The sequence below is a fragment of the Accipiter gentilis genome, chromosome W (assembly GCF_929443795.1).
Source record: "Accipiter gentilis chromosome W, bAccGen1.1, whole genome shotgun sequence".
Lineage (NCBI taxonomy): Eukaryota > Metazoa > Chordata > Aves > Accipitriformes > Accipitridae > Astur > Astur gentilis.
In genome coordinates, this window is record NC_064918.1 from 27,648,162 (window position 1) to 27,665,261 (window position 17,100).

Genomic DNA, 17,100 nt, shown 5'->3' on the forward strand with positions numbered 1-17,100 from the left:
TAGCATCTTTTGAAATTATGCTTGCCAATAAGACTAGAATGAGGTGGGAACTGAAACCATTAAAAAGATAATAAATGATCAAAAAAAAAAAAAAAAAGAGAAAGCACAGAGTGAACAGAATGGAAAAATATGCAATGCAACCTTATTCAGAAAAAAACAAAATGAAATCCACATGGCAGTTGAATGAGGCATGTTTCTAGTGATCATATAACAGTATCAGTCCAGTTGTCAGTGACCAGGAAAGGCCCAGACATATGCCTTATTTGAAGGTCTAGACCCAAAGTCTCTTTCTTTGCTACCTTCAGCCAGTGTTTCACTCATGTCCCCACCCAGGATCCTGGCCTTTATTTCCTTGCATAAATCACTGAACTTCTGCCATTAAACTGCTTGAGAACTGCAAGGCTTGGACTGGAGTACACCTTGTGCAGAGGACTACTCTGTCAAATCCCCATCCTGATTTCTTTCTGTTCTTTTCTCCTGTCCCAGACTCCTTGTCCCAATAGAGTACTTTCTTTACCTCCTCTGTTTCTTGTCTTCTCTGCATTCAAAGCAGGAGGCTTTCCTCCTTTGCATTTCCAGAAGGCTCATTAAAGACTGGTTGTCAATTATAGTTCTCACTCTCACACTGACTGACAAGAAGTGGGAACAGCAATTGTTGGACAAAAGTCATGCTTTGCTGTGGACTTCAGCATCCCCTGTGCAAGGGGTATAGACTGTATAGTCTACGCACTAAGAACAGTGAGAGGCATGCTCAGTGAGGGTGAATAATCTCAAGATATTAGCTGCTGAACACATTATGGAGCACTGATCTGCAAAATTCAAACAGAAAAGTGGTGGAAAATTGAAATGAACCACAGCCCAGTACAGAGGCTGCCAGAGCTAGTGAGCTGGAGGGGTTTTCAGAGCTGGGAAAGGACTAGAGAGGAAAGAAATGCTTCAGGACTAGGTAGGCAAAATAGTGAGAACAGAGGCAATTAGACTAAATAGGAGGAAAGTGAGAATACAGAATGAAGTCAGATACTCAACCAGAAAAATTTGGAACAATAGAGGAAGGATTTAGGGATTCATATCAATAAGTAAAGGGCAAGACGGAGACACATGGAAACTTCAATTTGAGCAGTTAGTCAGATATTGATTTTGATCAGAAGGAATGATGAAATGAGATAAAAGGCACAGGTTGTGACTACAGTGATGAAAAAGACCATCTAGTGCCCTTGCACACAGAAAAAAAACCTTTCCCAAGTGTGGTGTGTACAGACAAGCTATTTGGCCTCCCATAGAGCACAGAGGCAAGCTCACCTACCGACTGTACGTGGCCCACATACAGGAAGTATGCTGGATAGAACACACCACTACTGATAGTCCCTCCAGTGCTCTCTCACCTCTCACTTTGTGCCCAGACTGCTTATCTCATAGCCCTGTCGGAAATAAACAGTTTAAATTAGTACAAGGCACAGGTTAGGAATGAAGGAGTTCTTGTTTTATTAGGGAGGGAGTGCAGTCCCCCATAAGGATGTGGCTGTGATGTACCTACTCAGCAAAACTTTGCAGTTCTGAGTTCACAATGAAATGGGTTCAAATGCACCACAGTATGCCCAATGCCAAATGTTCCCACATTAGCTGTGATTGCTAGTCGCTTCAGTGGGCTCAGCAAAGAGAACGCTGCTCATAGAGAAAATGTCCATGGAGACTAAGTCCCTCTTTCTTCAGAGGCTGTTTTCGGGTATAGCATAGCTATGGAAACCTTTCTGTTAGGTTGTATGATACAATGCAGTATTATGAAGAGATGATTAGACCCATTTATTCAGAGGAAAACTGTGTATTTATCAGGTCTACTAAGTCCTAGTAGCTTTGGTGTCTGTGTATCAAATGTTCTGTTACATTGTTGTGGTTTAACCCCAGCCAGCAACTAACCACCGCTCACTCACTTCCCCCCCCCACCCAGTGGGATGCGGGAGAAAATCAGGAAAAGAAGTAAAACTCGTGGGTTGAGATAAGAGCAGTTTAATAGAACAGAAAAGAAGAAACTAATAATGATAATGATAACACTAATACAATGACAACAGTAATAATAAAAGGATTAGAACATACAAGTGATGCACAATGCAATTGCTCACCACCCACTGATCAATGCCCAGTTAGTCCCTGGCCGCAATCCCCCCCCTCCCCCCCCGACTCCCCCCAGTTTCTATACTAGATGTGACGTCACATGGTATGGAATACCCTGTTGGCCAGTTTGGGTCAGCTGCCCTGGCTCTGTCCCCTCCCAGCTTCTTGTGCCCCTCCAGCTTTCTCACTGTCTGGGCATGAGAAGCTGAAAAATCCTTGTCTTTAGTCTAAACACTACTTAGCAACAACTGAAAACATCAGTGTTATCAAGATTCTTCTCATACCTAACTCAAAAACATAGCACTGTACCAGCTACTAGGAAGACAATTAACTCTATCCCAGCTGAAACCAGGACAAAGCAAAGTTGGAAGTAGATATTGAAAAACACAACAGCATGGGTTTCTTTTTTGCTTATAGTTTGTGCCTTTTGTGTCAGAAACCACCCCCCTATCATCTATAGCAGGAAAGAAGGAAGTCAAGACAACAGTAAAATTCACAGAGAAAAGATCAGAAAATATATTTTTCATTCTTGCTCATTTCCCCCACCCTCCACAGGAGGATAAAAGTGAGAAAACTTGTGGGTTGAGATAAAGACAGCTTAATAGGTAAAGCAAAAGCTGTGCGTGCAAACAAAGCAAAACAAGGAATTCATTCACTACTTCCCATCAGCAGGTAAGTGTTCAGTCATCTCCAGGAAAGCAGTGCTCCATCAGGCATAATGGTTAATTGGGAAGACAAACACCATAACTCCAAACGTCCCCCCTTCCTTCTTCCCCCAGCTTTATATACTGAGCATGACATCATGTGGTCTGGAATATCCCTTTGGTCAGTTGGGGTCAGCTGTCCCAGCTGTGTCCCCTCCCAACTTCTTGTGCACCCACAGCCTACTTGCTGGTGGGGTGGTATGAAAAGCAGAAAAGGCCTTGACTCTGTGTAAGCACTGCTCAGCAGTAACAACATCTTGGCATTATCAATACTGTTTTCATCACAAATCCAAAACATAGCTCCATACTAGCTACTATGAAGAAAATTAACTATCCCAGCCAAAACCAGCACAGCATTTTACTATTTCTATTTTAATTTTATTAGGGAAAGAGTAGTTTTAAAGGTAAAAGAGTAGAGGTCTGGAGGGAGGGGAAAAGGTGCTCCCTGTGTGACTTTCTGTAAAACATTTAACCTCTCATTTTTCAGGTTCCTGTCATAAGAATGATGGTTGCCTGATTCTGTAGGACACCTTAAGTTTGTCAAGAGAAAAAAATATTTTTTGAAATTATAAGAGTACTTCTCATATCCTTTCCAAATAGTAGTGAATCCTTACAGTACCTCTGTTAGAATTTTATAGAGACTTATTCTAATTTTCAGATAACAAAGAGTAGATCTATAGGTTGTTCAAAGCCACTGTGGTGGCTCTAAGGTTTAGTCTGACAAGCAACAGTACCAGCTTACATAGTTGCTAGTTTTCTTACATCCTATCAGGGCACCACCAGTTGTTGGTTCCTTTCCTGCCTGATGGTTCCCCAGGCTCTTGTGCTTGCAGCTCTCTGCATTCTGTGTCAGCATGAGCATTTGTACAGATACATGGCAAACCATTTCTTTTTCAGGTCAATATGCATTCAGTTGCTTGAAGCATTTCACAGCATGCCTGCATGATTTGTGGAAACACAACACAGGGACAGGGATGAGCTGCCAGGGAAAGTGGATGGTGTACTGGTGTACTCTTCCTCAGCAGGACCGCTGCTCCTCTACTGAAATATTGAACAATGTGCACTGTCATCAGCTTTTTTTTTTTTTTAAATGCAGTGACCATGCATGAACTTTGGAGGACATTTTAACACTAAATAAAATCAAATTATATTTGTAAAATGATGATCAGGATGGCCAAGGAGAATGTTGTGAGAAACTAGGAGGCATAGTTGGCAAAGGTTTGAGAGGCAGCTTCAGGGTTGCTCTTGTTTCTGTTTAATATTTATGTTGCCTCAAGCCTTCAAAAGACTGATTAACAAATAAGAAGGCAGTGATAGCTTAAAGAAAAAAACCTAAAACATGAGAAGTGTGGTATGCTTGCTATTCAAGTGAGATGGGTTAACCCTGGCTGGATGCCAGGTGCCCACCAAAGCCATTCTATCACTTCCCCATCCTCAGCTGGACAGGGGAGAGAAAAATATAACAAAGAGCTTGCGGGTTGAGATAAGGACAGGAGAGATCATTCACCAATTACCATCATGGGCAAAACAGACTCAATTTGGGGAAAATTAACTCAATTTATTACAAATCAACCAGAATAGGGTAATGAGAAATGAAACCAAATCTCAGAACACCTTCCCTCCACCCCTCCCTTCTTCCCAGACACAACTTCACTCTCTACGAACACACACCCCCCCCCCAGCAGTGCAGGGGGACGGAGAATGGTGTTTATGGTCAGTTCATCACACGTTATTTTCTACCGCTTCATCCTCCTCAGGGGGAGGGCTCATCACACTCTTCCTCTGCTCCAGCGTGGGGTCCCTCCCATGGGATACAGTCCTCCACGAACTTCTCCAACGTGGGTCCTTCCCACGGGCTGCAGTTCTTCACGAACTGCTCCAGCATGGGTCCTTTCCATGGTGTGCAGTCCTTCAGGAGCACACTGCTCCAGCGTGGGTCCCCCACGGGGTCACAAGTCCTGCCAGAAAACCTGCTCCAACGTGGGCTCCTCTCTCCACAGATCCGCAGGTCCTGCCAGGAGCCTGCTCCAGCGTGGGCTTCCCACGGGGTCACAGCCTCCTTCGGGAACCCACCTGCTCTGGTGTGGGGTCCTCCAGGGGCTGCAGGTGGATATCTGCTACACCATGGACCTCCATGGACTGCAGGGGGACAGCCTGCCTCACCATGGTCTTCACCACGAGCTGCAGGGGAATCTCTGCTCCAGCACCTGGACCACCTTCTCCCCCTCCTTCTTCACTGACCTTGGTGTCCGCAGGCTTGTTTCTCTTACATGTTCTCACTCCTCTCTCCGGCGGCTGTTTCTCCCTGTCCCAACTTTTTTCCTTCTTAAAAATGTTATCACAGAGGCGTTACCACAATCGCTGATTGGCTCGGCCTTGGCCGGCGGCGGATCCGTCTTAGAGCCGGCTGATATGGGCTCTCTCGAAAACAGGGGAAGCTTCCAGCAGCTTCTTACAGAAGCCACCCCTGTAACCCTCCCCCCCCCCAAACCTTGCCACACAAAACCAGTACATCAAGGACTGTTTAGATTATGTGTACTCAAGGTAAAGCTTATCTAGTTTAAGATTCTGCTTACAATAGAGGATGCTTAAGGAGTGTTTGGATAATAGTCAAGGCACCAGATAACAGACATTTCAGAGTTACAGACTTGCTGTCCTGGTTTCAGCTGGGATAGAGTTAACTGTCTTCCTGGGAGCTGGTACAGTGCTAGGTTTTGAGTTCAGTATGCAAAGAATGTTGATAACACTGATGTATTCAGTTGGTGCTCAGTATTGTTTAGACTATAGTCAAGGATTTTTTCAGCTTCTCATGCCCAGCGAGGGCACAAGAAGTTGGCACAGGACACAACCAGGGCACCTGACCCAAAGTGGCCAACGGTGTATTCCATACCATGTGACATCCCATCTAGTTTAGGAACTGGGAAGTGGGGGGGCAGGGAATCGCCGCTCAGGGACTAGCTGGGTGTCGGTCGGTGGGTGGTGAGCAATTGCCCTGTGCATCATTTGTACATTCCAATCCTTTTAGTATTACTGTTGTAATTTTATTAGTATTATCATTATCATTATTAGTGTCTTCTTTTCTGTTCTATTAAACCGTTCTTATCTCAACCCGCGGGTTTTACTTTTTTCCCGATTTCCTCCCCCATCCCACTGGATGGGGGGGAGTGAGTGAGCGGCTGCGTGGTGCTTAGTTGCTGGCTGGGTTTAAACCACGACACACAGGCACATCTCTAAGCACCTCCTTGGCTCCAGGACTCTGAGGGGACACAAATGAGGTGCTGCAGACGGTGCCATACATGGGGCCTTGCTGCAGGCCTCGAACCTCACACACGGCTCCCACAGTCTCAGCAGCAAGAGCGGCAGATTCCCGGCCAGATGGAAGAGGGGAGCCCTTGGGCACAGGGACTCAGGTGTCTGGGGCCGGCGGTAGCTCTGAGCACTCGTTGCACAGAAGAGAGCGAAAGGAGGCGGCAGGGCACAGGGCCGGCACGACTGCCATTTCCCCTGGCCCTCGGCGCTGCCGGGCGGTGGAAGGAGGGAAGGCGGGAGGAGGAGAGAGGGAGGAGGGAGGGAGGTAACCGAGCCTGACTGAACTGAGGCGCTCAGCTGCCAACACTCACACTGCCTGCTGCTGCTGCAGTGCTGCTCCGGGACTCCAGACAAGAGGGAGAGAGGGAAGGAGAGGAAAAGCGAGAAGCAGGAAAGGAGACAGAAGATCACTAGAAGGGGGAAATCTGAGAGAGGAGGGAAGAGCAGAGAGGGGAGAGAAGGAACCCTCCTCCCCAGAGAAGACTTTCCATGTAGCTGGGGACAGAGGGGGAAGACTGGAGCTCAGAACCCGTGATAAAAGCTTTCCAAGCAAGTTGAGCAATTTACTTAATACCCGAAGAACAGAGGGAGGAGGAGAGATCAATAATCATAATTGCTGATCATAATCATTATTCCCAGCCCCTCATAATTTAACCCCCAGACAGTTCAATGCACTATTCCAAGCTCTTCCTAGTTTCCTCCTCGGGATAACTTCGGAGGACTTTGCCGTCGGGTTTGCCTGGAGGTCAGCCTCGGAAGAAGGAAGTTTTGTGGGGGTTCTGCACAGAGAAGATGGACTGGAACCGCCGCTGCTGCTGGGGAGGCAGAGGCAGCAGGGACCTTCTCTGCCGGCTCACTCTGGTGCTGGGGTTTCTGCTGCCCGCCTGCAGGACGCGCCTGTACACCAACCACTGGGCTGTGCGGATAACTGGGGGACTACCGGAGGCCAACAGGATAGCTAGCAAATACGGATACGTCAATACAGGACAGGTAACGCTCCTTCCAACTACTTCCGAGTAGGCAGCATCGGCGCAGCCAGCCGGTGGGGTCTGCTACTCGCCTCGCGGCTCCCGCTGCCACCCCGCGCCGCCGGGGCAGGGGGCGGGCAGCTGCAGGGCGGGCTCCCTGGCCCCGGCGTCGCCCTTACCACGTCGCAGGCCCCGCCACCGCGGGGAGGCCCGGAAAGCCCTCTGCCGCCCCGGCCTCCCGCCGCGGGGCCGGGCGACTGGAAGAAGTGATGCGTGGGGGCAGGTATAAAGGAGCTGCACCGGATCGAGTCAGCTTGTGCAGCCGCAGTGCCCCCTCTGCGGCCAGGTGCGGGGCGCGAGTTGCGGAGCCGTTCACAGACTGAGGGGTGGGGGTGGTGGCCGGGAGGCCCTGCCGGGGCTCTGCTTGCCTCCTCGTACTGGTTCCGCGACACCACCCCCCGCCCCCCTCAATCAAAATAAAAGAGGAGGTTCGCCTTTTATTGAGCCTGTGGTGTCCCCGGGAGCCAGGACGTGGCAGATGCGGCCGTCTGCCCGCCCGGCACGGTGGTATCTCGTCCCCCCTTTTGGCAGGGCGTGCGGAAGGGAAAGGTGACAAGGGTGGCCCTGGGGCTGCTTCCGGGCGTGCGCCGGCCGCTACAACTCGCGGCGAGCCTGGGGGCACACGGAAGCAGTGGTCCTACTGGAAAGGGGGAACATGAAGAAGGGGGCCGGGGCACTGCGGTGTGGAAGGAACCTTTGTGGGTCTACCCTGAAGGTCAGACCTGGCCAGCCTCCCTGGCAGGGCCCATGCTCTGTCATGGCCCCCATGTTTCTGTTCCACAGTCCAATAGCCACTGCTTTCTGCTGGGTTTGTTGTGAAATGAGGGAAAAGAAGTCAGCTCTTGGATGCCAGCGCTCTTAAAGTAGAATTATACAGAACTTCCTTGATCTTTGCCTGATCAGTTAGGTGACACCTAATTGGTCAGAGTTAGGTATACATGTAACTCTGAAGAGTCCACAGATGTTTAGCTAGAAAACACCTGGAACTAGCTAGATCCAGAAAATAGTCTGTGATAAAATTCTTGGATCCAGACAGATCCAGGAACTACAAGTGAGGAAACACCTGGTTCTCACTGGATCCAATCACGCTGAAAAATTCTCTGCTGCTATAGTCTAGGCACAGTTGCTGTTAAAAACATAAGATCTCTTTTTTTCTGCCACATTTTCTGCCACAGTATCCTAGGCTTTCCTGACAGTTGGCCTCAAAATGTGAGCCACATATGCGGGGCTTAAAAAGCTGAATACCTAAAAAATAAACAAGTCTTTTGCATGCTTGTGTGCAAATATCCAAGCACAGATCATCCAAGTGACACTTACCTGATTGTTATTTGTGTGGTAAAATGAGTTCCAACATACTGTCATGGACTCAAAAGTTTGAAGCATGTATCTCAACTGTTCCCAATTATTGCACACCTGAATTTTAACAGTTGTACAGTTTATTTAATATAAATAATTTACATAAGAAAAGCTGGAAAATAACATTGAGGCAGTACAAAACATGGTGTATAAAGACTGAGTACCAGCTTCCCTCTTGGAGCACTTGTGCAGGTAGGCAAGGCTATTCCCATTTGGAGGCACAAAAATTCAGGAGGAAGTTTTTGTGTCAAAATTGAATCCACATCTGGAAATTGTCATTTTTATAAGATGAAGGAATTCAAGAGTAAAGTTTTCTGCATTGATGTGTTTTATTTTTTTCTTATACATGTCTTTTATTCAAGGTTTTTTTTGTATATTCCTATCTGGGCCTTTACAATGCTGAAATAAGCAAGAGTTAGCTGGTCGGAGGATTCACTTCTTCCCCTTTTGTCTTTTGCCAGGCCAGCTGGCTGGTTCAGGACCTGCTTTTTTATATCTAGCACATCCAAATCTCCTGTTGGATTAAGAAAAGAATGTAGTAAGCCGCTACTGTCTTCTTATGTGTCAGTGAAGTGCCATGTACCCACCTATGACATATTAATAATGGAGACATTACTGATCAGGTGTACAGATAGGAATGAGAGAAAACAGAGACTATGAATAATAAATGACTGAAAAATACATTACTAGGTATACAGATGAAAAGAAGGCATATGTGAAGGGAGTCAATACTGTTGTTTAGTTATGCAGATAGGGAGAATGCAAGTAGAACAGAAATATAAGAATGTTAAATGATGCATGCATGAGAAGGAAAACTGTAGTAATAATATGAACTAGACTGATGGGTGAATTCTAGTCTTCTGGCTGTTATGAACCTTAAAGCACAAGAAGCAGGCAGTGAGCATATGCAAAGAAATTCCACAGAGCTTCCTGTACATAATTTTGGAGTGCTAGATTTCATTCTGTCCTGCCAATGTAGAGCTCAGAGCTCTAGTGTTGTACAGTTATTATTTGTCTTAAGTTTTATACATTTGCACAGTCTTACTTAGAATTTCCTTTCATGGGTATCTTTTTAGGATGGCCAGTTTTAGTCTCTGATCATTCCTAGCAAAATTATCTCCAGATGGTATTTCTTTCTCAGCATGTTCATTAGTATGGTGGGAATTCTGATGTTTGCAGTGAATCTGTTCTTCTTTTACTCCTACCCTATCCTTATACAATTTTATCAGACTGACCTGGTCACTAGATAGGACTTAGAATTTAAGAATTCAGAGTGCATAAGATAATCAGAATGTCTATGATCTGACCATACATGGTTTAACATATAAATTATGGTTCAAAGCCTACATAAAATAATTATAACTGTATTTCTTAAAATGTACAAAAAATGTATATACTTTTTTGTGAAGCTTATCAAACGTATATAGAGTATATCACTTGTTAGAGATGGGTGAAGAGGAATAAGGCAGTTGCATTTTAGAGAAAGGAAGCTAGGAAGAATCAGGACTGATGAGTAGGATTTGGCTGCAACAGGCTTTTTGCATAGATTTGGAAAAGCAGGGCATTATTTGACTCATAACCAAAACAGGAAGTGCAAAAGAATCTATAAGAAGGGACAAGAATTGTCTGTTTATTATTGAGAGACAACTGAAAATAATTTTAAAATCTGTGCTTGAGTGCAAGATGTTGAAAGACTTTTTTTTATCTGAATACAGTATCAAAACGCTAAAGGAGAGATAACCAGTAAGCAGAATTCTGTTAGAGGCAGGACTTCCCATGCTTAATGTCTGCATATTGTAGCAGCTATGGTCAGGTAGTTAAACTTTGGTTTTGCAGATAACATCTCTTCTAGTTAAGCTGAAACATTGTGATTAAAGCTAAATATGTCAGTAAGAGCTAAGCTGTTTGCTTTTGCTTGAAGATGGCAATTGCATAAAAATACACATAACTAAATAATCTGAAATAGATGACAAAAAGTGTAGTGCATTAAGCATAATATTTCTGATTAAATTACATTAAATTAGAGAGGTCATATTTGTTATAGACGCTCGTGACAAATTGGAGGAGCCAATTTGTAGTGAATAAAAAGATCAAATTTATTAGCAAGCGATAAGAGACCAAAACAGCGCTGGGCGGCCGGGGAGACAGTGCTCCGCCAAAAGCTTGCAACTTTAGGTTATAGTTACATTCCTTACATACAGTTCATGCACCCCTTTCTTGCAAGTCTCCGCCTTGTCCTGCTTCTTCTTTCTTCACTGGTGCAGGTTTGTTATTAGGCAGATTCGGTCAATCTTCTCAAGGATGAGTGTCTTTTGATGTAGAATGTCTTTTGATGTAGAATGTCTTTTGATGTGGAGAAGTACAGTCTTGGCAGAATTAATCCCCTTATCTGGTAAACTGTAGCTGTTGTCTTTTCCCTCCTTATCTAGTAAGTTATAGCTGTTGTTCTTTTCCCTCCTTATCTAGTAAGTTATAGCCATTGCCCTCTTCCCATGACCTTTACGCGCCATTTAAGCAAGCCTTGTTACTTACACAAGGTATCTGCTAAATCTTAATATGTCTCTTCCCCCTTCCCGATTTCATGAACAAAGTTAACCCGTTCATTACAATCCCCCCTTTTCTATTTTATCCTTATTTTGTTCATTAAATCGATCCAATACTTCTTTTGCCCGCCCGAGGATAGGAGTAATTCCTCCGTCCCCGATTTGTTCATATTGCTTTCATAGCAGCATTAAATGTGCAGCTTCTAAGCATCTTTTAACAATAGTGATCAATTTATTAAAAATGCATGGTCTAAAAGTTAAGGTTAGCAGTAAGACTATTAGGGGTAATTGTGGAATCTTCCCATCTTGACAGAGTCCATTCGTATGGCTGATGGAGATTTTTTCCTTGTACTGAGCCCATCCATACCAAAACTAATAATTTTACATTTCTAAGGCCTAAAATTACATAAAGCAAAGACATTAGAGCTTGATCCCAAAGTCTAGGGAACAGTGGTGGTATCCATGGACCATCGTGGGTATTATTTTCCCAACTTAATATATCATGGTAAGGTGTCTCTTTTATACCCCAAGATCCTTGCCTTTTTATATCTTTAATTTTTAAATCCTTTAGGTCATTGTGGAGCGAGGTTGGGTCAGTGGGAAACATTAGGGTGTTTTCAACTTGGTAGCACTTACAATATGGGTCTGTAGCTTTATATTTAAGGCAGCTCGTCATCAACAGTCCCCACAGCAGTACATTTCTGCGTTCTCCGTCTACTCGGTTGCTTCGAGCAACGGGGTGTATCATCTTCTCAGCAGCAAATGTATTCTTCAGGGGAGCACTTGTTAGGCTGTTGTCCTGGGTTCAGCTGGGATAGAGTTAATTTTTACAGGAACCTGGGAGGTGGGGGCATAGCCGGGGCAGCTGACCTGAACTAGCCAAGGAGCTATTCCATACCATGTGACATCCTGCCCAGTATATAAATGGGGAGCAGGCCGGGGGGTGGTCTCTGTTTTTTCGGTGGGGGAAGTGGCAGAGCGTCGGGTCCCGGGTGGTGAGCAGTTGCACTGTGCATCACTCTTTTTGTATACTTTTTTTTTTCATTAGTGCCGTTGTTGTTGTTGTAATCTCTTTGTGTTTGTCCCAGTAAACTGCCTTTATCTCAACCCTCGAGGTTCCAGTTTCTTTTTCTTTTCTCTCCTCCGTCTCCTCCCCATCCCACCGGAGGGGGGCGGAGGAGTGAGCGAGCGGCTGCGTGGTCCTTTGTTACCGGCCGGGCTGAAACCACGACAGTCCTTTTTGGCGCCCAACGTGGGGCAGAAGGGTTGAGATAACGACAGATCTGGCCAGAGCGTGTTGAAACACATTTGCCAAACGCATTTCTTAGATAAATAGATGTTAGTCACAATGTTGTTTCATTTGTTTACATGGTGGCGTTTTGTAAGCTCTTATATGCTCTATGTATTGCCTGTAGTTGCGTATCTCATCTCTGGGAGAGTGATTGGGATTATCATTTTGCTGTACTGGGCAATGTCGACTTATGAAATGATTACATCACTGGTCATGAGGTTAAGCTGGTATCTGTATGAGGCAGTGATAATATTTCCATACTTTGGGCGCCTTCTGTCGGATTTTATTGGTAATTACACCCAATCCATGGGGAAATTAGGGGGGGATACCTCCCCCCGTCCGTTCACCTCCCTCTTCTCCTTCCGACTAATTACAACAGCTTTTGAGAATTTTGAATATCCTTGGGATGCGCAAGCCAGTGTGCTGTTAGTGCTATGCCTCCTGAATATGTGTCAGGTCTTCTTTAGGGCTACAAAAAGGCTCTTTAAGAGTACCACTCAGAGATCTCCCCCAAAGCTGGATACTCATGGGTGGCACGGCATGTGGGAGCATATGGGCAAGTATCTAGAGAACTTCTCACCGCCAGTGACTTGGAAGTTCACTCCCGAACAACTACAGAACCCTTATGAAGTGACAGAATATTTGAAAGAAAAATGCTGTGGCTATTCCAAAGACATACAACTCGCCTCACTGTGCTGGGCCCTGGCCAGTATCTATCACACACTGCTTGATATTATGCAGCACCCTCGGGGGGAAAAGGGGGAAAAGATGGAAAACAGGACAACATGCACCGTGGCTACCCAAACCCTGACAACAAGCACCGTGGCTGCCCCTAACCCGACAACAAGTACCGTGGCTGTCCCTACCACGACAACAGGTACCATGACTACCCCTACCCCGGTGACAAACACTGCAGCTAAACCAGAGAACCAGCCTGTGCCAGTATCAGTCGCCCCTGTACAGAAAAAGAAACACACAAAGAAATCAGTTCGCTTAGCGAGAGATGAAGATGAACCAGGGTCATCGCGAGAACAGGAGGTAGAGGCAGAACCTGAAATAATTACCCGATCTCTATCCATGAGTGAGTTGCGTGACACGCGAAAAGATTTTAGCCGCCACCCAGGTGAGCACATTGTTACCTGGCTGCTCCGATGCTGGGATAGCGGGGCTAGTAGTGTGGAATTAGAGGGTAAGGAAGCCAAGCAGTTGGGATCTCTGTCTAGGGAAGGGGGCATCGACAAGGCGATTGGGAGAAAAACGTAAGTCCTAAGCCTCTGGAGGCGACTTCTGTTAGGTGTAAAGGAAAGATACCCCTTCAGGGATGAAGTTACATGTCACCAAGGCAAGTGGACCACCATGGAGAGAGGTATCCAGTACCTGAGGGAATTAGCCGTGCTGGAGGTGATTTACAATGATCCAGAAAATGCGCAGTCACCCACAGATCCAGATGAAGTCCAATGCACACAACCCATGTGGCGGAAGTTTCTACGAAGTGCACCACCAACCTATGCCAACTCATTGGCAGTAATGTCCTGGAGAGAAGGCTATGGACAAACGGTGGATGAATTGGCTGTCCAACTCCGGCAATACGAAGGGAGTCTCTCTTCCTCCCTACGGGCCTGTGTCTCAGCTGTAGAGGAGTTGTCCCGAGAGTTCCAGCAATTCAAAGTGGATCTGTCCTCCTCCTCACCTGTACAGGCCCGCATCGCAGTTATTGGGAGTAAGCGTTCCTCTGCCCAAGAGAGAGGAGAGAGAAAGTACACTCGACGGGCTAACCTGTGGTTTTACCTGCGTGACCATGGAGAGGACATGAGGAAGTGGGATGGAAAACCCACTTCAGTCTTGGATGCACGGGTACAGGAGTTGCGAGAAAAAGCAACCAGAAAAGAGAATTCTTCTTGGAAAACTGCTGCTCCAGTTTCCCGTGAGCAGTCCCCCAGACGCAGTAGATGGGCTGATCTCATTTCTGATACCCTTGAAGGGACTTCTGATTCACGTGTGCAGAAAGTGAGTAATGGACATTCTAACCAGGATTAGAGGAGCCCTGCCTCCAGCCAGGTGGAGGAGAGGGACAACCGAGTCTACGGGACAGTGTGGATTCGATGGCCTGGCACATCAGACCCACAGGAATATAAGGCTCTAGTGGACACTGGTGCACAATGTACCCTAATGCCATCTAGTTATAAAGGGGCAGAACCCATCTGTATCTCTGGTGTGACAGGGGGATCCCAAGAGCTAACCATATTGGAAGCTGAAATGAGTCTAACCGGGAATGAGTGGCATAAACACCCCATTGCGACTGGCCCAGAGGCCCCCTGCATCCTTGGTATAGATTATCTCCGGAGGGGGTATTTCAAGGACCCAAAAGGGTACCGTTGGGCTTTTGGTATAGCTGCCTTGGAGACGGAGGAGATTGAACAGCTGTCTACCCTGCCGGGTCTCTCCCAAGACCCTTCGGTTGTGGGGTTGCTGAAGGTTGAAGAACAACAGGTGCCAATTGCTACCACGACGGTGCACCGGCGACAATATCGCACCAACCGAGACTCCCTGATCCCAATCCATAAGCTGATTTGCCAACTGGAGAGCCAAGGAGTGATCAGCAAGACTCACTCACCCTTTAATAGTCCCATATGGCCCGTGCAGAAATCCAATGGGGAATGGCGACTAACAGTAGATTATCGTGGGCTGAATGAAGTCACGCCACCGCTGAGCGCTGCTGTGCCAGATATGTTAGAGCTTTAATATGAACTGGAATCAAAGGCAGCTAAGTGGTATGCCACAATTGACATTGCTAATGCATTTTTGTCCATTCCTTTGGCAGCGGAGTGCAGGCCTCAGTTTGCTTTCACTTGGAGGGGCGTCCAGTACACCTGGAATCGACTGCCCCAGGGGTGGAAACACAGCCCCACCATTTGTCATGGACTGATCCAGGCTGCACTAGAAAAAGGTGAAGCTCCAGAGCACCTGCAATATATTGATGACATCATCGTATGGGGCAACACGGCAGAAGAAGTTTTTGAGAAAGGGAAGAAAATAATCCAAATCCTTTTGAAGGCTGGTTTTGCCATAAAAGAAAGTAAGGTCAAGGGACCTGCGCAGGAGATCCAGTTCTTAGGAGTAAAATGGCAAGATGGGCGTCGTCAGATCCCTGTGGACGTCATCAACAAAATAGCAGCTATGTCCTCACCGACTAATAAAAAGGAAACACAGGCTTTCTTAGGTGTTGTGGGTTTTTGGAGAATGCATATTCCAAATTACAGTCAAATTGTAAGCCCTCTCTACCAAGTTACTCGGAAGAAGAACGATTTTAAATGGGGGCCTGAGCAACGACAAGCCTTTGAACAGATTAAGCAGGAGATTGTTCACGCAGTAGCTCTTGGGCCAGTCCGGACAGGACAAGATATTAAAAATATGCTCTACAGTGCAGCTGGGGAGAATGGCCCTACCTGGAGCCTTTGGCAGAAAGCACCTGGGGAGACCCGTGGCCGACCCCTAGGGTTTTGGAGTCGGGGATATCGAGGATCCGAGGCTCGCTATACTCCAACTGAAAAAGAGATCTTGGCAGCATATGAAGGAGTTCGAGCCGCCTCAGAAGTGGTTGGTACTGAAACACAGCTCTTCTTAGCACCTCGACTGCCAGTGCTGGGCTGGATGTTCAAAGGGAAAGTTTCCTCTACGCATCACGCGACTGACGCCACGTGGAGTAAGTGGATCGCACTGATCACACAGCGAGCTCGCATAGGAAACCCCAGTCGCCCAGGAATGTTAGAAGTGATCACGGACTGGCCAGAAGGCAAAGATTTTGGAATGTCGCCAGAGAAAGAGGTGACACGGGCCGAAGAAGCCCCGCTGTATAATAAACTGCCAGAAAATGAGAGGCAATATGCCCTGTTCACTGATGGGTCCTGTCGCATTGTGGGAAAACATTGAAGGTGGAAGGCTGCTGTATGGAGTCCTACACGACTAGTCGCAGAAACTGCTGAAGGAGAAGGTGAATCGAGTCAGTTTGCAGAGGTGAAAGCCATCCAGCTAGCGTTAGACATTGCTGAAAGAGAAAAGTGGCCAGTGCTCTATCTCTATACTGACTCATGGATGGTGGCAAATGCCCTATGGGGGTGGCTACAGCAATGGAAGAAGGGCAATTGGCAGCGCAGAGGTAAACCCATCTGGGCTGCTGCACTGTGGCAAGATATCGCTGTTCGGATAGAGAAGCTAGTGGTAAAAGTACGTCACGTAGATGCTCATGTACCCAAGAGTCGAGCCACTGAAGAACATCAAAACAACCACCAGGCAGATCAGGCCGCCAAGATTGAAGTGTCTCAGGTGGACCTGGACTGGCAACGTAGGGGTGAGCTATTTATGGCTCAGTGGGCCCACGATACCTCAGGCCATCAGGGAAGAGATGCAACATATAGATGGGCTCGAGATCGAGGGGTGGACTTGACCATGGACACTATCACACAGGTCATCCATGAATGTGAAACATGTGCTGCAATTAAGCAAGCCAAGCGGCAAAAACCCCTGTCGCATGGAGGGCGATGGCTGAAATATAAACAGTGGGAGGCCTGGCAGATTGACTATATCACACTCCCAGGAACACGCCAAGGCAAGTGCCATGTGCTTACAATGGTGGAAGCAACCACTGGGTGGCTGGAAACATACCCTGTGTCCCATGCCACTGCCCAGAACACTATCCTGGGCCTTGAAGAGAAAATTTTATGGCAACACGGCACCCCAGAAAGAATCGAGTCGGACAACGG

The 17,100-nt window shown here is 46.7% G+C and overlaps 1 protein-coding gene across 1 annotated transcript in view; it reads left to right on the forward strand.

Annotated features, from left to right (window-relative positions):
- The first annotated feature begins 6,414 nt into the window (after positions 1-6,414).
- The window catches only part of LOC126035513 (proprotein convertase subtilisin/kexin type 5-like), a 326,765-nt gene continuing 316,079 nt past the window's right edge, over positions 6,415-17,100 (forward strand). The window contains exon 1 of the mRNA XM_049794175.1: positions 6,415-7,112. Within this exon, the coding sequence (XP_049650132.1) occupies positions 6,915-7,112 (198 nt within the window). The 5' untranslated portion in view covers positions 6,415-6,914. The remainder of the gene's footprint in view (positions 7,113-17,100) is intronic.